This window comes from Agrilus planipennis, unplaced genomic scaffold (genome assembly GCF_000699045.2).
Source record: "Agrilus planipennis isolate EAB-ADULT unplaced genomic scaffold, Apla_2.0 scaffold39, whole genome shotgun sequence".
NCBI classification, from domain to species: domain Eukaryota; kingdom Metazoa; phylum Arthropoda; class Insecta; order Coleoptera; family Buprestidae; genus Agrilus; species Agrilus planipennis.
This window is the reverse complement of record NW_020439074.1, coordinates 1,224,978-1,248,867: the sequence shown is the minus strand read 5'-3', so window position 1 is coordinate 1,248,867 and position 23,890 is coordinate 1,224,978. Positions and strand designations below refer to the sequence as shown.

General features: G+C 32.8%; 2 protein-coding genes across 3 annotated transcripts in view; both read right to left on the bottom strand.

Moving 5' to 3' along the window:
* The window catches only part of LOC108745058 (profilin), a 29,654-nt gene extending 10,876 nt beyond the window's left edge, over nt 1-18,778 (bottom strand). The window contains exons 1-2 of the mRNA XM_018481107.2: nt 18,551-18,778; nt 3,366-3,537 (exon numbers count right to left, since the gene is read on the bottom strand). Coding sequence (XP_018336609.1) covers nt 3,366-3,537; nt 18,551-18,661 — 283 coding nt within the window. The 5' untranslated portion in view covers nt 18,662-18,778. The remainder of the gene's footprint in view (nt 1-3,365; nt 3,538-18,550) is intronic.
* Nucleotides 18,779-19,447: 669 nt separating this feature from the next.
* On the bottom strand, nt 19,448-23,416 carry LOC108745085 (eukaryotic initiation factor 4A-I). Of its 2 annotated transcripts, XR_001939054.1 has the most exons (5): nt 23,394-23,416; nt 22,127-22,769; nt 21,603-22,054; nt 20,708-20,954; nt 19,448-19,624 (listed from the first exon to the last, which is right to left on the bottom strand). XR_001939054.1 is itself a non-coding variant. In XM_018481151.2 (4 exons), the coding sequence occupies exons 1-4, from the start codon at nt 23,414-23,416 to the stop codon at nt 20,810-20,812; spliced, it is 1,263 nt and encodes a 420-aa protein (XP_018336653.1). In that variant the 3' UTR covers nt 20,031-20,809. The 2 variants fall into 2 exon arrangements, 1 of the variants encoding a protein (XP_018336653.1); XM_018481151.2 differs by lacking the exon at nt 19,448-19,624 and having other exon boundaries at nt 20,031-20,954.
* Nucleotides 23,417-23,890: the final 474 nt, after the last annotated feature.

Sequence of the window (23,890 nt, the reverse complement as noted above, 5' to 3'; positions counted from 1 at the left end):
CAAAACGGGCTAAAATACACATTGCTTACGTATTTTACGTTTAGATATGAACCGTAATTATACTTTTATTAATCTTTTAAAAGAATTTATTTAAACAATTTCATTTTAAAAAAACAATTAGGTGCACATTAAATTCTAAAATTGCAAGGTTTGTAGAATTACTTTTAACGATTCAATAAAGAAACTACATTAAAACTAGCAACGGGTTTAGAAATCATTAAGATTTTCATATATTAACCATTTGAGATATTTCAACCCCTAAGTCCAAACGTTGCCAACTTAGCTTCCTTGGATTTGATATTAAGATATCTCGAAGTTTCGATATCACTGTAATTATTGAACTACAGTCAATAAATAATTAATTAATTATTATTGTTTTTGAGGAGCGTGTAATAAACGTAGGTATGTGGGTAGATCATAACTTTGATGATTCGCTAATCGTTAAAATAATTACAATCCGAATAGATTTACAGGTTAAGAATAGAACGTAAAAATTATACAATCAAAAACCGTTTCTGATTTGCAAAATGTTCGTAATACACATACTGGAGTATCCAGGCTTTCAATGAATTGGTAACACCTACCTATTAAAAATAAATTCGCCATTAGCATAAACGAGTATTTTAATTTAATTTATTCGGCAAGTAAATTTGCAGGCTGATATTTATGTATATTGTATCAAATTAATCAATTACCGGGAGAGAAACTTGCTAAGCAACAGTAGAAGATTTGAGATAATAAAATTACATAACTTTTCTAGTCGAAGAAGCGAATCCACACTTGGGATTTCATATCATCAGCTTACACTCGCTCGATTAAAGCTTCCAATGTGTAAAGTGCAATGGCTTTTAATTTAAATAGTTCTGAGCTTGGCCTTGGAATTATCCTCACATTTCGGCGGTTTTTTTATCTCATGCATAAAAAAAAAGATCGACAACATGCACACGTTTACCAGACAAATAATAGTGACGATAAAATTTAATACAACTGTATAAAACATATGTAAGTGGGTACATTATTATGTTATTATCTACTTCTTCCATATAAAATGCAAACATTCCATTCATGCATTCCACAACATTGTACTTTTGGTACGAATGGACATCGTTCGACTTCAACTACTGATAAAGATTGTTATATAAACATAAATACATAAATATTTTGACATCGAACAATCGATAAATTTCGATAATTGTTTGTTTATGGTTAAATTTAAAACATGACACGCGTTCTCCTGTTGTAAGCCGATTTATTAAAGTCCATTAACAAAAGAGTATAAAAAAAAAATAGAAAAAAGATATTGGTCAACAACAGAGGTAAAAGTAAGGAAAGAGCTGATATAAAAATAGGAGACGAAACATTAGAAAAGGTCGCTGACTTTCGATATTTCAGTTACAAGACAAAGAATAGAGCACGATCGAGTCAAAGAAATCACTTCTAAGATCGCGAAAGGTTAATAATAATAGAAACTTGAATGATTGTTAAGTTTTGTATTGTAAAATATAAAAAATCGACGATGAGTGCGGCGAAAAAGAAAGTTAGGATGTTAGGAGTTACAAGCGGATGGGGAAAATGGCGTAGATAGAAAAGGTAAGGAATGAGGAGGTATCAGAAAGAGGAAAACATCTTTTGAGTCATGAAGGACTAATTGGAGACACACTAGACGCAGAAACAGGGACAAGGGGAGGGCTAGCAAAGGCCTAGATTACATTACTGTTAACAAATAGTCAGGAATATGAGAAAAGGTGCCAAAATTGCCTTAGAACAGGAAGGTTTCTCCCGAACTTTTCATACGACGGTCCACGCTCCCGACAAAATACAAAATTTTACGACAAGCAGAGCTTATCGTAAAGCTTTATGTACAATTTATAAGTAAAAGGCCTCAAGCTGACTTCAGATGTAACTTGTAATATTCGTAAGCGAAAAAATTTTGATGTAAATTATTTTAATTTTAAATATTTTCTAAAGACACCCAAAAATCCAAGTTGATGGGCTCAGTGAAAGATACAAAATACATTTTTGGTAACATAAAAATTGAGTTCATTGACTAAATTAATTAATGTTAAAGTAGATAGATCAGTACTGTATGAAAATAAATAAAAGTAAAACTAAAATACTGGTATGCAAGGGAAGAAAAAGTAGGGAAAGAGCGAATATAAAGATAGGAGACGAAAAATTAGAAGAAGTGGCTGATTTTAGGTACCTAGGAAGTCAGATAAGTCAGGACGGAAGGAGTAGTAGGGATATAAAGCAGAGGATAGCGTAGGGTCGTGTCGCCTTTAATAAAAAGAAGTCACTTCTATGGTCGCGAACGGTGAAGTTAGAAATTCGAAAAAGGTTGTTTAAGGTATATGTTTGGAGCACGGCGTTGTACGGGTGCGAAACATGGACAGTGGGAGCGGCGGAAAAGAAAAGGTAAGAAGCGTTCGAAATGTGGTGTTATAGGCGGATGATGAGGATATCGTGGGTAGAAAAGGTTAGAAATGAAGAGGTATTGGAAGGAATAGGAGAACAGAGGACTCTATGGAAGTTAATAAAAAATAGGCGAGATAGGTTGGTAGGACACCTTGTCAGGCATGAAGGTCTAGTCAGAGACATATTAGAGGCAGAAACAGGAGTTAGGAGGGGTAGAGGTAGACCTAGATTAGATTACTCTTCGCAAATAGTTAAAGATGTGGGCTGTTCTAGTTTTAGGGAAGTGCGAAGTTTAGCTCAGGATAGGAAAGAGTGGAGGTACGTGTCCAACCAGTCTTAGGACTGACGACCTTATGATGATGATGATGATGATGAAAGTAGATTTAGTACGAGTTCATCTGATCTCAAAATTGTTAACAATTGAATACTATCTAGCACTTTTAAATACAACTAACAACAATTGCGAAATGCAAATTACAAATCTCAAATTTCAACTTTCTGTAGTTTCTATGAGAAACGGCTGTGACAAACGGACAGATGCAGTTCAGTTTACCTAATTAGACACCTATTAGTGTAGGTACAATTTGAATTAAAAAAACATTGAACAAAATAATTCGAAGTGGTCTGTATTCTGTCGAAACTGCTAGACGCGGATCGCGATTTCGATCTTTTGGATCTCATCAGCGCGTCGCAGACAGCTCCGACAGAACACAGACGAACCTTTACCTGCTGTCTTAACAGCGCGTTTTAGAAAATACTACAAATGGCGTGGTGAGCGCCATCTGTAGTACGATGCTACATTTGAGGATTACATATGCTCCAACAAGGTCCATTTAAAAATATGGATATCCACTTGTTGAAACGAATCCCGGCGTAGCTCACCTCAACGTCCAAACAATACAATATGAACAACGATTAACACCAATTAATAACGGATGTACTTTATTTACCTTGTGTTGTCTTCATACAATGTACTCCTACTTTGCCCAATTTTGCTCTTATAACACGATCTGTACCTGATAAGTATATGTATCGTTTGCCTGCTATGGTTACACCTGATGACGTGAGGATGTCTTCTTTTTCGAAACCTTGGACAAGTTTTGCTAATTCTTCTTTCGTCACCTGGAACAATACAAAAACCTAATCAAAACGGGCTAAAATACACACGAAACTGAACAATTAAAAAAAAAAAGAAACAGAAATTAATTTATACAAATTTTTCGAGTAGTTCTTTCATCATGCATCACGCCCATTCAAACGCTAAAAAAGAAAACTACTAATTCTCAAGAAGTATAAAAACCTACAATGTTTGATATATTTTTCTTCTAAAAATCTTGCCTTTGTTTTAATTTTTATTAGAAATAAAAAGGAAATATATTTTTGGAGAACATGACCAAGAAAACCTTCACACAAACTCCTAGATAACTGACATAAACTTGGTACTTGCTTCCTCCTATAAATGTTACTCTGATTCTAATTTTTTACTAATAATGACAAATAATTTATCGCAAGTCTACAAATGCCCATGATATTATAGAATATTACAGAAACTCTACGCAAAAATATTTGCCCCGCTACCTCAATTATAGAAATACGATCAAGACATCTCAAAATGAAACTGAAAGTACGAAAATAATTGTTTTTTTAGATAATTTCAAAGTTCTGTGTAATTTTTAGGGATTTTATCGCTAAAATACAATTCTTCTTTCATTTTTGTTTTCGAACGTGAAAATAGGATTATTTTTCGTTGGGATATCATGAATTTTAGTTCATGGTATATACATGATCAACTGAGCGTAAAGAATTGCGTTGAAAGTTCATCCAGGAACTGGAATCGATGTTTTACAATCAGCAAAAAATCGTATTGTAATATATTTGTCAATACAATTCATCGAAAACGAAACAACTTAATACAAAATATGCACAAAAACACCAATTTTCACACTTTCAGTTTAGAAAGCAACATTCTGATGTCAGATTTGAAGTCAGACTCTAAAGCATCGACTTCCTTCAATCGAACCTTCGTATTTCTACAATAAAACTTGTAAACCTGTGTCTGAAAATCCCCAGCACAACATTAAATAACCTCGTGCTTCTCCTCAAAGACAAATCATTACTTATAATACTACTTCCATTTGGATCTTTTCAACCCATAAAAAAAAGAAGGTTCCTTCTTCCCCACAGAATGTAGAATCTCAGCATGGGGCATAACAAATTCATTACAATCCTGCACATGTAGATCAAGTTACACTTTTATGATGTACAATGCACACCGTGCCTCTCATTAGCTACAAAGTTCCTTTTCCGCAACAACTCGACGATATGGAAAAGTCAAGACGCATCTGTTTAAATTAATGCTCGAAAACAAAATAAGAATAGGGAAAACTCAAACGCAGACTACTCTGTAACACAGATGTAAGAACATTAACGATGAATAATAATTATAACGTCATTTTCGGTGAGTCATTCGTAAAGACTTGTAATGTTTAGTATTAGACATCATAATGTGTAACAACTAGTAACTATCAAAAAGAGGAATGTCTTAGTTAGTGTTCAAGTACAACATAAATTACAATAATAACAATAAATAATACTATTTAGAGTAATGCGGCCATGATTTAAACTGATTTGACCCTCATGCGAATTCCCTATCTGAACCCTCTTAAGACATGACCTATTAAGACTCATGTATCCCTGATGTGGATACCCTATCTAAACCCATTTATACCTTGCCCTATTAAGACTGACGCGGCACTAATGTGGATTCTCTAGGTCAATACATTCACGACATACCCTATTTAGACTGGTGTGACCCTGATCCGGATTCTTTACCTGAACCCTCTTAAGACATGACTTATTAAAACTGATGTGTCCCTGATGTGGATACCCTATCTAAACCCATTTATGGCTTGCCCTATTCAGACTGATGTGGCCCTAATATGAATTCTTTACCTGAACTGTCTTAAGGCTTGCCCTATTAAGACTGACGCAACCCTAATGTGGATTCTCTAGGTCAATACATTCACGACATACCCTATTTAGACTGGTGTGACCCTGATCCGGATTCTTTACCTGAACTCTCTTAAGGCTTGCCCTATTAAGACTGACGCAACCCTAATGTGGATTCTCTAGGTCAATACATTCACGACATACCCTATTTAGACTGGTGTGACCCTGATCCGGATTCTTTACCTGAACTCTCTTAAGGCTTGCCCTATTAAGACTGACGCAACCCTAATGTGGATTCTCTAGGTCAATACATTCACGACATACCCTATTTAGACTGGTGTGACCCTGATCCGAATTCTTTACCTGAACCATCTTAAGACATGACCTATTAAGGCTGATGTATCCTTGATGTGGATACCCTATCTAAACCCATTTATGGCTTGCCCTATTCAGACTGATGTGGCCCTAATATGGATTCTTTACCTGAACTCTCTTAAGGCTTGCCCTATTAAGACTGACGCAACCCTAATGTGGATTCTCTAGGTCAATACATTCACGACATGCCCTATTTAGACTGATATGACCCTAATCCGGATTCCTTACCTGAACCCTCTTCAGACATGATTTATTAAGGCCCTGGCACTGATGTGGATACTTTACCTAAATCCTTTTATGAGCTCCTATTTAGACTGATATGGATTTCCTACCTGAACCCTCTTGACACATGCCCTATTAAGATTGAGGTGACCATGATACGGATTCCTTACCTCAATCCTTTCAGAACATTCCCTACTTAGCCTGGTATGACCCTGACGTGGACACCCTATCTAAACCCTTTTACAGTATGCCCTCTATTAGACCGATTTGGACCGGAGGTCGATGCCATGCGTTAACCCTCATACGACATAGCTTATTAAGACTTATGTGGTCCTAATGTGGAAGTCCTGTTTCAATCCTTCAATGATACGCATGAAAATGGATTACATTCTGATCAGATCAAATAACTTGATGAAGTTTATTAAATATTGGCATAATGTCGCTATGTAAAATGTGGAATGAAAACATTGATATTGCATTCCGAATATTCATTGTGGACATGGGTATGCTAAAGGTGCCTCACAACCTTTCCTTGACACGCAAAACACGCTCACGTCACATCGGTTCGTAATCGACCTTAACTTTACGATTGTTTTTTTATACGATATAGAAATACAAGACAAGGTAAATTTCCTTCGAATCTAGACCATCTGTTTAATGACATTGACTCAATTAGTATGCATGCTGTGTCCAATGTACAACCGTACATCCACATAATTTAGAAAGTGAGTGTACGGTTTAATTTCGGTTATTATTAGACTCGTTTGATACGGTGGCATTACGAACACAAACAAAATATGACAAAATTGGAAAAAGCGCCAAAAAACATGATCAAAACTGAACGGCCGAACCAATTTCCATCAAGCAATAAAAAAATTAAAATTGTTCGTCCGTTCAGAAGCTATAGAATGATCCAGACAGACAATCATAAATAAAGTCTTAAACTAATAAGATCTACCATTTTTATCAAAAGATAACAACAGCATGTAGATAAGTGACTGTAATCTGTTATTTATTTAGTCATGAATATCGACTATCAATAAAATTTATTTAGCATTAGAACGGTAAAGTGGAATGTTATAAGAGTTTTAATTCAAAAAATTAATTCACTAATGCCTGGAATGTTATGTTTGCATATACTTCCGAACGATTAGTAGGTCATATATTCATAGATATTCTAAATTCTTAAATAATGAATGCTGATCGTTTGAGTTGGATGATTTTATCAGTTTTATCAGTGGAGAATCTAAGATAGATAGAGTCGCTGATTCTAAAATCCAAGATCCCTACACTGATGATGACCATATTAGGTACCACACGGAGAGAAAAATCTTGTAAAAATTACCATGCTGTCTCATAATCTGGTTGCTTTTCACTAACAATGGAAAAATTACCATGCTAGCACAGTAAAAATTCTTATGCTTTCCAGTAGACGATTTTTACTAACATTTTTCTCTCCATACAGGTTCGTCTCCTATATATACCTTAGTAATCGTTATCAAATAATTCATCACCATAACATCGTCAGTCTTAAGACTAGATTAACATGCACCTCTATCTTTCCTTTCCTGAGCTAATCTTGGCATTTCCTGAAACTACAGAACATCCCACATCCTTAACTATAGGTCTACTCTTAACTCCTGTTTCTGCTTCTAATATGTCTAACTAGCCCTTCCTGCGTCAGATGTCCTACCACCGTATCTCGTCTATTTCTTCCTAACTTCCATAATCATAGTCTTTCTAATATCCCTTCATTTCTAACCTTCTCTATCCACGGTATCATCATCATTCATCTGTAACACCACATTTCAAACGCTTCTAACCTTTTCTTTTCCATTGCGTCCACCCTCCACATTTCGTACCCGTACATATACCTTTAAAAATCTTTTTCAAATTTCTAAATTAACCCCTCGCGAGCAAAGAACTAAATTCTTTTTGTTGAAGTCGATTCAACTCTGAGCTATCCTCTGTTTTATATCTATTACTCCTTCCACCCTGGGTTATCTGACTTATCAGATACCGAAAATCAGCCACTTCTTCTAAATTTTCGTCTCCTATCTTTATATTCGCTCTTTTCCTACTTCTTCTTCCCTTGCACACCAGTATGTTTGTCTTACTTTATTTATTTTCATACAATACTGGTTCATCAATACCGCTTCCATTTTATTTAATCCTATCTCTAACGCCTCTTATTTGTTTGACACCAAATAATTATTACATTCGTTAATGTGAACAAACCGATAACGTGAACAACTGTTGTTTTTTTGGGTTCACACTAAGTGTATGTAGTATCAACTGGGTAAATCCTAAGAAGAATAACTGAGACATATGTACAGGTCAACGAATACAGATACCACAATACTAAAGGTTCCTTTTGTACACGAAAAATTTCCGCGCGTCCTTCGAAATGCACAATTACGTTTACACGATAAATATAATCATCCAGTTTGCACGTACAAGAAGCGTGTAATGTATGCGTGAAACTCACGTGTGCCGTGAAAGCGAAAAGAATTTTATTTTCATTAGTTAATTATCTGCAGAGTTCACGCAACGTCGGGTAGCCGCTAAGGCAAAAAATGCACGTAACTTTTCACCGGATAATTAGTGGACATAGTTAACAAGTGGAACAATTTCTTTTTTAAACACTTTCTGCTCCACTCTGGTATCTAATTGGATATATGCCTTCTAAAACTGAAGAAATATATAACGTTTTTCCAAATTTCCTACACCACACGTCTAGGGTTGCCACCCGTACTTTATTATAAAGTATTGTACTCTATTTCGACTGTGCGTACGTTATACTTTACAAGAAACATAAAGCACGCAAAAATACTTTATTTAAGGCCTTAAGGAAACAACGTAATTTTGTAAGCGATTATTCGAAATTAAGAGTATTTTTACATCAATAATATTGCACAGAAAAAATAGCAAGCCATATTTACGGAACAACCTGATTTGCCAACTCTGTTCAAAGTAGTGTCACTTTTGCTGTCCGTTTCGGCCACTTCGGCATTTACAGAAAGAGTATTCTCTGTTATAAACGCACAGTGGCGGGACGACAGGAATAAAGCTTCATTAAAACTAATTAAAAATGAATTTTTAGTTTACTTAAATCTTTGTTTGCCATGTTTAGAGGCTATTAACGTATTTAAGAGCGACAGCAATTTGTTACTGGCTGCTAGGTGTAACAAAAAATATGTTTTTAAAAACAAAAATAAAATACTTTATTTTTATGCTGAGTACTTTTTTTTTTAACCTTTTAGTCGAGAAATACTTTATGTAAAGCCTGAAAAGGTGGCAACCCTACACATGTCCCTATGTTCCATTCTCAACTCGCCACCAGTGTATACATATAGGAACACTGTATCTGATGATGATTAATGAATAATTCAAAGTTAAATTTCATTTTCACTTTTCTTATCAACGTCCGCTTGGAATTGCAAAAGAGATAACTACTAATAATAGCTGTTCGGTAAACGTTAAAATACATAGATATTATATGTACGTAAATATGTACATACAAATTATATCGTTTCGTTTAATATTCGATCGCTTAAAATGGCAAATAGCCTCATTTGGGAATGTTCAAATTGATTTTACTTTATAATTTAGTAGACTTTAGACGATGAGAGAACACCCATACATCATCAGCGAGTAATGAAATGAAGTTATCAAAATAAGAAAAAACGGTTAGATAAGAACAGTCTCATTAAACAGATATACACTTAATTATTTGTACCATGTTTATTTGTGATTCGACAATATTAATCAGTGTCGCGTAATTTTTCTTTTGATGCAACATCAACAAATGTTGTTTACAGTTTTACAAAAGTCAGGGGCTGCTAATTAATTATTGAATATCTGCAGGGACTAATTACTGTCATCAAACAACAATATAAATCAGGAAATACCACCGCACTTTCAATAAAGGTATGGTAATATAGTATTCGGAAATACATATGTACATGTTGTATTTTTTCTATCGTCGAAAATGTTTCTCTAAAGTCAACGTTTTCCCAAAATAACGCGTTCGTTCGATACACTCTCATACTCCAATACCCGATAAAATACCTCGAAAAACGACGATTTGACCGCTTATCAAGGCTAATTAGCTTCGTAAACGCCAGAAGCCTCACATCGTTTATGTCACTAACGAACCAGAAGAATGCAAAACATAAAAATACATAATATTTTCCAGAACAACGAACTTTTAAGTGCGTTTTAGAAAATTCCACAAATGGCGCGGTAAACGCCATCTGTAGTACGATGCTACATTTTAGGATTACGTATGCTCCAACAAGGTCCGTTTAAATATATGGATATCTACTTGCTGAAACGAATCCCGGCCTAGCTCACCTCAACGTGATAGGCACGTTACCATAATCGAACAAAATAATTCGAAGTGGTCTGTGTTCTGTCGAAACTGCCAGACGCGGATCGCGATTTCGATCTTTTTGGATCTCATCAGAGCATCGCAGACACCACGCCATTTGTGGTATTTTCTAAAACGCGCTGTTAAGACAGCAGGTAAAGGTTGGCCTGTGTTCTGTCGGAGCTGCCTGCGATGCGCTGATGAGATCCAAAAAGATCGAAATCGCGATCTGCGTCTGGCAGTTTCGACAGAACACAGACCACTTCGAATTATTTTGTTTTTTAAGTGCGTGTTTATGTCATAACTAACGAAATTCTGTTATACCTGCAGTAATCCATTGCTAAAACCACAACTTTCAGAAAATCACTACCTTCAGTATCATCTTAATTTAGTTTTCTATTTCATCATCTACATCTCAAATTAAATATCACATTATTTTCCTGAAATATAAAAAACAGAAAAAGTAATTTGTCGATTCTACAAAATACTAAACAAACGATTAATAGGTACACTTTTTGTAAGAACAGTAACGTAGAACTTAACTTGCAACAAAAGTATCTTTTAATCCGCAAGCAATAGATAAACCGAGCCGATAACAACGATAAAACAATAAAATATCTTGTCATTAAGTAGAAAATTTCTTGTAATAAAAACGTTTCAAACTAAAAATAAAACTTGTATCTGTATCTGATAAAACTTCACAGAAAAGATATAAAACCGCTAATACCCGTATAATATTATTTTCCAAAATAATTTAACGTAAGTGGACCTTTGAAAAATCATATGTACAATTTATCATACGCCAACGCAGCATAAACAATGCGATTAATGATGTTTTCTTATGTATTGTACTCATGTATTCAAATCAAAATATATTTTTTTCTTACTTAGCAACAAGACAATACTAATGCACTCAAGGTATTATCATCTTTTATTCTCCTTCAAAGGTCACAAAATACATCCGATATAGGACTATTAAACAAAGAAGACTCTTTTATTCAACAAATACTTTAAATATCTACTAATATAATGGGAATGTAAATTAGTTCAAGTTATAAATGTTGACAACGATTATAATTTGAAATTCCCGACTATTAAATGGCTACAGATTACACAGTAAATACAATAGACTAGATTTTATACATATTAGTCATCGGTGTTATCAGCAATGACTAACAAAAACCAAGTCACGTCTAGCAACAAAATACTATTAAGTATCAAAGACATAAAAGTGAAACTAATTTGTTACCAAAATTCGCAAATTCGTCGCCCCAACTGACAACGTGAAAACTTTTCACGCTGTTTGAAGACTCTCCAACATTTTTTTTTTGCTGATATACTAGAGAATGGTCTCACGACAAAATGGATATTATGTTTTAGTGACAAATTATAACCCTTACAGTAATCCATAATCGAATACTTTGATATAAACTATTTATTTGTCAGTAACTGATCGGAACAAGAAGTTTTTGGATTTTGTTGCAGATAATTTGCGACAAATTATGGTACATTTCAGAAATAAGAAATATTTCTTTGTCTCGCTAGCTTGTCTTGATATATATATATATATTAAAAATTCACAGTCAAATAAAAAAGAAAAAAACTACACGTTTCATTCGATTTACAATGACCCAATGACTTTCTAATTAAAAGCGTAATCGTTAGGTAACATTTTACAGCAAGATTAAATTGTCTGTAGCAATTCGGTTATTCACCTTTATCGCAACTTTTTTTACCATTTGTAGGTACAATATCAAGAGTACAAAAATATGTTTGCACATATTATTAACATTAATTTGTTGAAAAGTAGTTGCTAGCTGCTTCAAGCATACTTTTGAACAATACACACGAAATTTAAAATAACGCGCGAGTATTTTCTGTATTTATTTAATTCTGTAGCCTGCAAATGTCAAAATATGTACTTATACAAGTCCAGGGTCAATATCACAGACAGTTTTTTATAAATAAAAATGTAATATTACTTAAAACGCAAAACTAGCATAATATAATGTACGAAAAATGAAAATATAAGTAAAAAATACTTCAGTCCAATCCATTCAAAAATTAATTAACTTCTTTTTTAATATGTTTTTCTACACATGGAGAGAACTGTTTATGTGGGTAAATAGTTAACCATCTAGAAGGTGCTTAATTAGTACTAAACGTGCAGTGCAATATTCACTTTGTAAAATAAGAAGTAAAACCTTATAAATATTAAATTGCAATGGTCATCTTGACCATTAACTGAAAAATCTAATGACTCTATTTTTTGACTTTTAACTAACACTGCAACTAAATAAATATGAAGCTCAACGAACATAAATTTACACATTAATACAAAAAGAGAATGTGTCTTAGCTTTCAATACATTTCCACAACAAACTTTACCACTAGAAACGTGATACCAAAGCTACAGATTGCTCTAACAGTATTTCTAACTTCCGACAAATTATTTCTGACATTTGCAGAAGTAGAAAAAGTAGATCGAATACTGTTATTTTAAGAACCAAAAGTCATTCTACAAATTACCCATGCAATTGATAAAGTTCTACACTGAAATACCTACAAGAAATCTTTCAAAAACTTTTAATTAGAATTTGGCTACAATAAATATACATTAGGGTGCTTCAAATAAAATTTTTAATTTTTTTTTCTAACTCTTACCCCCTCAAATTTTTCTATTTGATGTAAAAAAAATCCTCGCCAAACATGAGCCCTATAGCTCAAATCTAAGGGGTCGCTATTTTTATAACATAGGAAAAATTCTCTTTTGTTTTAAATTTAATTTACACATAATTTACGCAATTTTTTCCATAAAACCGTTTCATATTATCAAAGTTGAGTTTTTGAGCTTTACAAAACTCTAAGACGAAGTATGATTGTCTTTACAAAAAGACTAGTTACAGCCATTTAAAAATTACTAAATTTTGAAATTTGAAAAAATAGCTTGAAATTATTTTTTTTTGCATAATCCTCAAAATTTTTAATCAAACTATTAGTCAGTATTGTATTTTTATATATTACAAATTTTTGTAAAGCTCAAAGACTAAACTTTGAGAATATGAAACGGTTTTTTGGAAAAAATTGCGTAAATTATGTGTATTCAATTTAAAACAAAAAAGAATTTTTCCGATGTTAATTAAACGGGAAACTAAAATAAAAATAGCGACCCCTTAGATTTGAGCTATAGGGCTCATGTTTGGCGAGGATTTTTTTTTACATCGAATAGAAACATTTGAGGGGGTAAGAGTTAGAAAAAAAAATTAAAAATTTTGTTTGAAGCACCCTAATATACACGTAATATATACAAGGTTCACAGAACATATAAAACTAATGCACCTGTAAATATGATGTTATTCGTAAATATACGTTTCATAAATGGCGAAGAATAGGATTCCATTACCATTACAAAACATACACAATGGGTATATCACTTGTGCGTATTAATAATGCAGCATCGCATTTCAATTATACAGTTGCCCATAAAAAATAAAAATGACGGTGACTCATTGTTTATGAAGTGGTTTCTTTTAATACAACAAACTAAACTAATGTGCTACTACAGAAGCCAAAATACACTCGCAAGATCGTTAAAATGATAATCAAATAAGCCAGAATAATATACAGAACAAGTAATTAATCAACTGATCGTAAGTGCATCGTTCATCCAACGAAAAATTAATCTTAAGACAGTTTACTACCCACCTATGAAGATAGAACATCTTTTTTCAAAAATTTTAGATTGTTTTTGCTTTTAAATAGCACAGTGGGTAACGATGGTTCAAATGCTAAGTAAAAAAAACTTCTTTGAACACTCAAATGTGGTTTTTGAAATAAAGCTTTTAGGCCAAACAGATAGATCCTTTTAAGAGCGTATTAAAGAACATAAAATATAAGAAACTTGTGAGGAGGGCAAATGTTCATTTTTTTTTTATTTTGAGTAACAAATCAGCTTGTAATTTTCATCCTGCAATTTGCCTGTCAGATAGGTATGCGTTATAAAACGAACACTTCACCGATATACAATGCAATACAGCCAAGCAATTTTAAAGTAGATGAACATCGCTCTTACGACAATGGACTAAACGGTATAATTATAATAGGCGTCCCATATCTAGATTATGACACATGGAAGATCTTTTCATAGTCAACTGAGCATTCCACGGTCTCTTGATCGCACAACTGTTGTAAAATACATACAAATACACATATATGTACCTACATATATATATGGTCTTATTACATTGTGACCACAATTTTAATAACGCTAAATTAACCATTCTCTTAAACATGTTTTTAGCAGTAAGTATTAATCCTCGTTGTCAAACCCTTCCAAAAAACTAAATGAATGGGACTTGCACCCTGAGGTGCCCATGATAATGTAAAGCTTAAGAAAGAGATACTCTGTAATATCTATTTATTTGTGATGATTAAAAACAGAAATGCCTGTCAAGCTAGCACATCCACATCACAAAATTGTAACACGATTCATATGACAATTCGTGTTTTTTTTAGTTATCTAAAATTAAAATTTTAATACTCCATTCCTTAAATTAAAATTAGGGGTGGTTCTGAGTGATACCTAAGGTAACACCCTCACACCAAAACGGATCGACAGAGATAATAAATCAATTAGATTAATTATATCCTATAAGAATTACGAAAACTCCAAAAAAGAAAATTAATAACGTATTTATTTCAAGTATTCAAGGATATTGAAAGAAAACTACAGCAGGATAGTCCTTAATAACTGAAGGTAACAACGTGGATATCGAAACGCGTTTTAAAGTAAAAGTTTTATGTAGAATCTCGGGGCCTTATTAGTGTTTTATTTGACATCATCACAAAAAATTAATATTTAGCCAATTACAAACTGGAAAAATACTTGTATAACCAAAATAAGTACATATTAGGACCTGTAACGAAAATTCCCTGCATCTGACTTATATTTTGACACATAATTACAAAAGTCTTGTAAATTGTCTATTTCGCAGTTTAGTCAAATAGGTAGGGTAGATCATTAGTAACTACGATTATAAAGGAGCAATTCCTTTATCAAGCCACCCTACCGCCTATTTAGCTAAACGGAAAGAATAGATGAAAAGAGAACCTAACTGCAAAGCCGAGCTTTTGTGAACAGTGAATTATTTCCACAGATCTGCCTGATTACACATTGCGAATTACTTTCTGGGTAACTTGCTACCCTCCTTTAATGACGAACCGTTTCACAAAAAAAAGTCCTTTAGTCATTTAAACTCGAAAATATCTTTCAAAATATATAAAACTCACCTAAAACAATTACTACATTTATCTAGACGCTTGACATAAGTTTCGCCCACCTTCAGAAACTACAATTGAACTTCAATTAAAGTTCTGAAGAAGATACAAGATGTTAACATGGTAATAAATGATGTGTATCACATGTTCAACCGCCACGTTAAAATATTATTATATATGCGTAATTTATAGCAAACTTGTAGTGAAAAAATTAATTTCCGAGTATGAAATCATGTTAACAAATCACATATTCATTTCAGTTTTCAGTAATCGGAATCATAATTCTCGAGAAATCGGACGATCCACTAGCTTGATGTCATACTAGCAAATCATCCGATTTCTCAGGACTACAAAATATGATATCAAGTAGATCATTTTCCGAGTCTGGAATCGGGTGAAACGAATATGTGATCTGCTAGCGTGATATCGTTATCTTTTCACTACAAACTACACGTTTTAATGTGGGAGTAGGGAGAAATTAATATGGGTCTATTTTGTTTTGATTAATAATGAATTTCCAGCACATAAAAACGGATTAAATAGAGTATATCGTGTGTTTCATAGGATTCCAACCGCTTTTGAGTCCTGAAATTTTAGGGATGAAGTTTTCCTGATACCGAAATTTTCGGAACTGACTATCAGTTTTATATAAAATACATGTTTATTACAAGCAAACATTACAAATTAACCCAGTGGGCTTTGTTGCCTATAATTTTAATTTAAACTAGAAAAATTCAGACCAAATATTCCAAAAATTCTGATTGAGTAACCCAATGGGCTTACTTGCTTATCATTTTAATGTGAGCAAGCTCACTGGGATAATTTCTGATATTTGCTTGGTTGATATTGATTGATAAGATTTGATACATATTTAATTTTTGCAGGGACCAGTCGTGGAATTTTTTTTTTATTTGTGTAAGTTTAAAGTGATCTCACTGATTTTGGAAAAAAACTTCATCACAAAGACTGAGTGATTTTAAGCCCGGTTCGCTTGACTCTAAATATGATTAGTTAGAATAATTAGATTAACTACATAAAATACGTTGATTATTGTATAAATTTTAATTTGTTGGATAAGGAGCTCACTTGTGTGAGATATTCTTCTTATTTTTTATTTGAAACGGGATTGGCTAAGTATAATCCCAAAATCCCGGGATAAGCCATAAGGGCAGGGATTGAATTCCCTAATAACACTGAAAATTAGATAAACTTCTAGCAGTATACTCATGTATTTTCACTATTTATGGTGAGAACTTTGAACTTTACCTCACACAAAAAAGTCAAACTCAATTAAGAAAATTAGTACATGCTTTTTTGCATCCTAATTTGTCTAATCTTTAAATCAAACAATAGTCAAGTTCTATCACTCTTAAGCTATGTTTGGAAAAGGTAAATTAGATGAGTACAATTAAAAATCGTTAAATATAAATATTTTATAGTCCCAAGAATAGAATGTTACAGTTGACTGGATAAATCTCTCTATTTTGTGATTTAATAGCCGTCTAATAATGCTTCAACTTTTTTTATATACAAAAAAGGACACGATGAACTTTGGAATTTTTCATAGTTTTTCACAATAAAATATTAATATTTACATGTAGTATAAAAAAATTAGTCACCCATTATTTTGAAATAAGTATTACGAATTTGATACTTGAAATTTAGTTAAGTATACTGGAAATGAATCATACATACAAAGATGCATATGATACATACATGTATAGAATGACTTCCACTGATTAATTTATCAACCTGTAATTCTAACTGTTATCAGAATTACTTAATCCATTAAAGATACTTGCTTTGATAACTTAGACAATAAAAAATATACACATGGGTGACAATAGCAATTTAAAATACAAACCTGAAAGGTACTTAAATTGCATGGACATACAAAAATCCACTGTTTAGATATCTGACTATTCAGCAGATTTTAATATCAAAATTATAATAGCAGACTATTTGTTAATGTCTAGTAAGTTCAATAACTTGTTTCAATGTTATTCAATAAATAGGATGGCCATTGTACAGAGAGGGTCAACTTGCTGGGATTGGGAGAGCACAAATTTTCGTCATTACAAATTAGAAATGAAAAGAGTCAAAATAAGTAAACATTCCTGTAGAAGCGTCAGATATTTTTGTTCTAAAAATAATCACCTGCATCCAACTACGGACATACGAATGCCTTTGCCAGTTTTCTAAGTTAAACCAAGATTAAATTTATAGGTACAATAAACCGGTTCAGAAAATTCCAATATTGCAAAAAGTATTTTAATATATCTTTATAAAACAAAGCAATTACTTTAAACTTGAGAGGAGTATTTATGATTCGTATTAAACCATAATAATTAATTAATTCACGGTGACGCGATATTGTTTATTTCAATGAAACCTAATCTCAGCTATGTAGGTTAGCAACAAAACTTGCTATTTGGGATTGTCTTTATTTATAAAAAAATTGCATTCACATTTTGAGGCAATAGTGGAAAAGAAGGATATGTTCCAATGGGAACAATGGTGAGTCATATTCTAACAAAAGAGGACCTCGTTTTTGTCTTCTTGTTTTTAGAACAAAACCATAAACGTGGACACCTATCTACACGTCGACTGTCAACGTCGGCCATCTTGTACAGGAACCGGCTATTTTAAGATTTTTTCTTAAATTATAACGAGATTTGTAACGATGAAAATCTTAATAAAAACCAAATGATACCAAAAACACATTGACTTATTAGTTTCTTTGTCTAATGATACCGGCTTCCATATATATTTGAAAAGAAAAGCAATAGACAGAAAAGGGCCAAGCCCTCAACTGTCATTGTTTCTGATAATGGTTACGGCTGTAAATGATTGATTAAAGGCATCCACCCTAATCACACTCTCATTCAAGTGGCTATCGTGAAGGAAATATACAAAGCAAAATTAATAAAGGGGACTCACATCAAAATTGTCAGATTTTGCCCATATATTGCCATCGTGTCCTGCGATCGCCGCTTTTGTTACACAACGGGAAGCAAGTAATTGCTTGTCTACATAATCCTGCCAGCTCATTTTGCTAATAAATAATTAATTGGTTCCCACCGAAAACACGAAATCTAACACTACTCGAAATCCTTGTTTCACTGAACGACAAACCACAGCCGAGTGTCGTCGAGGAGGCCTTGTTCACAGCGGAAATATACTCATCGACCACTGCGCAGATGGTCTGGTGTGAAAATAATCAGCGTAACAAAATCCCTATCAGATGCGGCAAATTTAAATTTAAATAACCGCAACCGCCGGAATTTCAGTAACATCTACAATATATTTTAAGTAAATAAGTATTACGACTACACGATTAGTTTGTTATTCCAGCACTGAATTATTTTTTCTATATGCATCTTATAACACACCTATTATAGTTTATTTTTCAACATTTTTAATTTTATTAAAGTGGCAATTTATTAAAAATAATCACTCATATTTAATTTAAGAATAATTTATGGATTACTACAATAATTATCTTTTTCCTGTTAACTGTTAATGTAATAACCAAAATTCTAATTTTCAATGTAACTTTTCTCATTAAACTGTTGCTTTTTGGATTTAAAGAAAATTGTCTGATCATATTACACTTTATTTTGTAAAAGTTAATAATCTACACAAATTTACAGTTGAACGATTAAAAAAAATAAACAGGCATTTAGTTATTAAAAAAGTATAAAGATGATCAATAAGGAATATTATTAAAACCTAATTTATCTATAACTTATTAAGAAACTAAAACGTAACGCTCATCATACGTTGAAAAGTTTACAAAAAATGAAACACTTAAAACTCTTTCATTTAAAAAACAAATTATTACAGCAACATTATCATTTATTTATAGATCAAAGTGTAAAAACTGGACAACATAACTTAATGTGGTGTATATTACAGTACATTTTGAACTTAGAATGTAATTTTTTAGTTAAAAAAGAAGCAAAACCGCTGTTGAATGGTTTATGGAACATCCTGCTTCGGTGTTGTGTCAGCCTGGAAGAAAAAGTAAAAGAACATTAACTTTACCAATTCACAGGGTTTTGCTTCTTGAAAAAAAATTTTGGAAAACATGATCCGGGCTACAAANATGAGCATCAAACATCGAAAATAATAATATTAAAAAAACTCAAATTACCACCTAAAATATAAAACAAAAAAAAAAATGTCGAAACCTATAACCAATAGTTTGGATACTTTTCAAATGTTAACGATAAAAATTAAAGAGTAAATTTATACTTTTTATGAATAAGTCTCATTTAAGCAGTATTTAAATCCGTTCAAAAATATTGTAATAAAAACGAATTTATTAAAATAATTTAACAAATTCTATTAAACCCAGTCAACTGCTAAGAAAATTTAAAATGTGTTGCGTAATTTGGCCGAAAATAAAACACAACACTAGTTGTCACCACTTTTATTGGCAATAATTAACCATTGACATACAAAACGGAGATAATCCTAAACAAATGGAATAACATTATTATTGTGTTGCTTTTCGTTTGGATCTTTTGTGATTGAAAAAACCTTTCCAAAAGCCAATCAGACCGTTATGGAGATGAACAAAGACATGCTGCACGGCGAGAGACGCAACATGAAGGGGGCCACGTCGAAGAAGACGTCGCCAAAGACGGCGTCGTCTCCATCGACGGCCCCCTTTACCTGCGCAAAGCGCCGCCAGCCTTATTATTAGTTACGCTGCTATAAATACAAACCACTACTACTTCTAAATAATAATTAATTAATTAATTAATTACAACACAGAAGGTCGATTTAAAACGGAACCGTATTTATGTTATAAACTGCACACTTAAAAAATGTTTTTCCTTTTATATTATGTATGTATTACTGTTATTAATAATAATTATTATTAATTCAAGATTATAGGAGGAGCAACTTGGATGCCTAATGAACAGACAACCGACTGTCGCGGACGCGCGCGCGAATAAAAATACGCACACCGACAACCAGCAGAATATATGCTCGCTCGCATAAGTCGCGAAGTATATATTTTTAATATATATTGATATTGTATAGACTGTTTTATTTTTTTTTTGCTCGGCCAGCTGAGATACTCACACCATATAATTAGAAAAAACTCTAGACGACCACCACAACGAGTGAACGACGACAACGGCGCCGGTACAACTGATGTAGCGGACGGGGCGGGGGTGGCGTCGCTTAAATCAGGTCCGCCACATTCATTGGCATCTCGTCCACATGAGTGTTATAAAATTGTTCGATATCTTTTAGAGTACGCTTATCGACCTCCGTCACGAAATTGATGGCGACTCCTTTTCTACCAAAACGACCACCACGACCAATTCTGTAAAGAAATTAAAAAAATTGAGACCACGCTTAGCAATGTAAACGGTATAGTTATGCTGTAACCACAATCGCAACTTCTCTTTAAAATTAATAATTTATAAACTATTAAATTGAAATAAATTCACGACAAGTCAATGGCTGTAGCTTTTGTCCATTGCAAAACCAATTTTCAGTGTTTTAACAGTATCTGAAGTTTACAAAGTGATGACTTTCCAACTTGTTCAGCAACAGTTAGTCTTAACACAAGCAAATTACAAAAAATCAGCTAAGGCAATGTAACTTTGTTCTGAATTTGAATAGAATCAATTTCAAATTAGAAATCAACATTTAGAACCTATGAAATTACAAATTCATTTCTTTAATCATTTCTATTTAATAAATTTAAATTTTATTCAAAGTTGAAAACCTTTATTAATGAACTTAATATAAAATTTCTGCAGCAAAATTATCAGATCTAAACTTATCAAATCATTATCTTTTGAAAAACTGATTGATAATATGATTATGTGCTAACTGTTTTACACTAATTTAACCAGAAACAATTTACCAGTAAACTCCCTTATCACACCAAAAATATCAATGCAATTGCTTTATTTAAGTTAAAAATATGAATGTGTAGTAAACTCAGAGAAAATGATAAAATTACCTGTGTATATAATTTTCTCTATTTGAAGGCAAATCATAATTAATTACAAGGGACACCTGTTGTACATCAATACCACGAGCTAACAGGTCAGTTGTAATGAGAACCCTAGAGGAACCAGTACGAAACTGCCTCATGATGACATCTCTCTCTCGTTGTTCCATGTCTCCATGCATAGCTGAAACAGTGAAGTCTCTTTTGTGCATGTTCTCAGTCAACCAATCAACCTTGCGCCTTGTATTGCAAAAAATAACAGCCTGAGTAATGGACAATGTGTCATAAAGATCACAGAGTGTCTCCAATTTCCAGTCTTCCCTTTCCACAAAAACATAAAACTGTTTAATACCCTCCAATGTCAATTCTTCTTTTTTAACTAAAATACGAATAGGATTCCTCATAAATGACTTTGTTACATCCAATACGTCTGACGGCATTGTGGCTGACAGCAAGATAACCTGAACACAAAAAAAAAACAAATAGAACATGTTACACTTAAATGTTTCATGAGAATAAAAAGAAAGACTTACCTGAACGTCAGCATTTAACATTTTAAATACGTCATGAATTTGATCCTTGAAACCTCTTGACAACATTTCATCAGCTTCATCCAAAACAAACATCTTAATGAACTGAGTACGTAAAGCTCTTCGACTAATCATGTCATACACTCTACCAGGAGTACCCACTACCACATGAACCCCGTGTTCTAACTTCCTCATATCCTCTCTAACATTAGTCCCACCAATGCATGCATGACACTGAGCAGACATAAAATCACCCAATGCTATAACAACTTTTTGAATTTGTTGGGCCAATTCACGTGTTGGGGCTAAAATTAATGCTTGGCACTCCCTTAGAGAAGTGTCAATTTGCTGTAGGATAGATATTGAGAAAGTAGCTGTTTTTCCTGTCCCTGATTGTGCTTGTGCTATCACATCATGTCCTTTAACACATGGCATAATAGCTCTTTGTTGAATAGCAGAAGGCTTTTCAAAACCATAAGCATAAATTCCTCTTAAAAGTTCTTCTTTTAGATTCATATCATCAAAATTGTCAACCACTTCTTCCCAGTTAGATTCAATGACACCATCAGGGTCCATTCCTGGTGGGCCATCGTAGCTTGGAGGCTCCTTTTCAGGACCGTTTTTCTCCCCACTCCACTCATCATTCCTGAAAGTAAAACCAACCAAATGAGTGTTTATTTACTACTTACAATTTGAAGGAAACAGAAATCCTTCAAAAACAATTAAAACAAAGGAGATGGTGATACACTGAGGTCATGTTAGCATATGTCATTCTCTATTTCTGTATTACTGAAATAAATGAATCTTAATAAAAATTACTTATTTAACCTAAACGAAGAAGTAGAGCATTAATTTAAGTGCAAGTAAAACTAATGAAAATGTTATATAAGCTTAAAAATTCACGGTTATATTCACGTGGGAGCAACTAGAAATAACCATCATTTTGCAAAATCTACCATCTGTCAAATTATCAAAGATGCAATTTCAAGAAACGATTCGTTCTACGAACTATTTTTAAAGCACAAAATCACTGTACAAGTCCGAAATAATTTTGGTTATTCTCATAACTATTCCAAAAGAAATTTCTTGATTTGATCAACGCCATGTTGGCATGAGCTGCTCCTACGAACATGCCGAAACTATTTTCTGTTACAAGTACACATTATGGTTAACTAAAATTAAAGATAACATTTACAACAAGAGAACTTCTTATAATCTCTAATAAAATTACTTAAAAATATTAATATGTTGGCAATGAAAACGAACTTACCTTCGTTCAGAACTAAGCGACATGTTTAACAAGCGTTTTGCTAGCAGAAAAGACTTCCAAGATTGTCCGCAAGGTGCTATATTTCCCCTACGTCGATGATTTAAATTTGGAAACTTTTTATTATTCAAAATTGACGTTACTGTACTTAGTAGATGATACACTCTGATTGATAAATAATTTTATGAGGTAGGTAAATTCTTGAATGACCGGCAGAAGTGTATAACTATAAATGTAAATTTAAAACTGCTGAAATTCCTTGAACGGATGTGACTTGTTAGTTAAAAAGGCGGGAAATTGAAATATTCTTTGCGAATACTTTGACACTTGAATTTTTCTTGAAAACGAAAAATTCACTAAATCAGGTCAATCAAATACAAATAATCAAATATCAAATAGTCAGTTTGACTTTATTTATATAATATTACACACTAAAACGTAAATCAAGTATAGACAATACAAAATAAATAAAAATTTTGTTAAATTTGTAAATTAAGAAA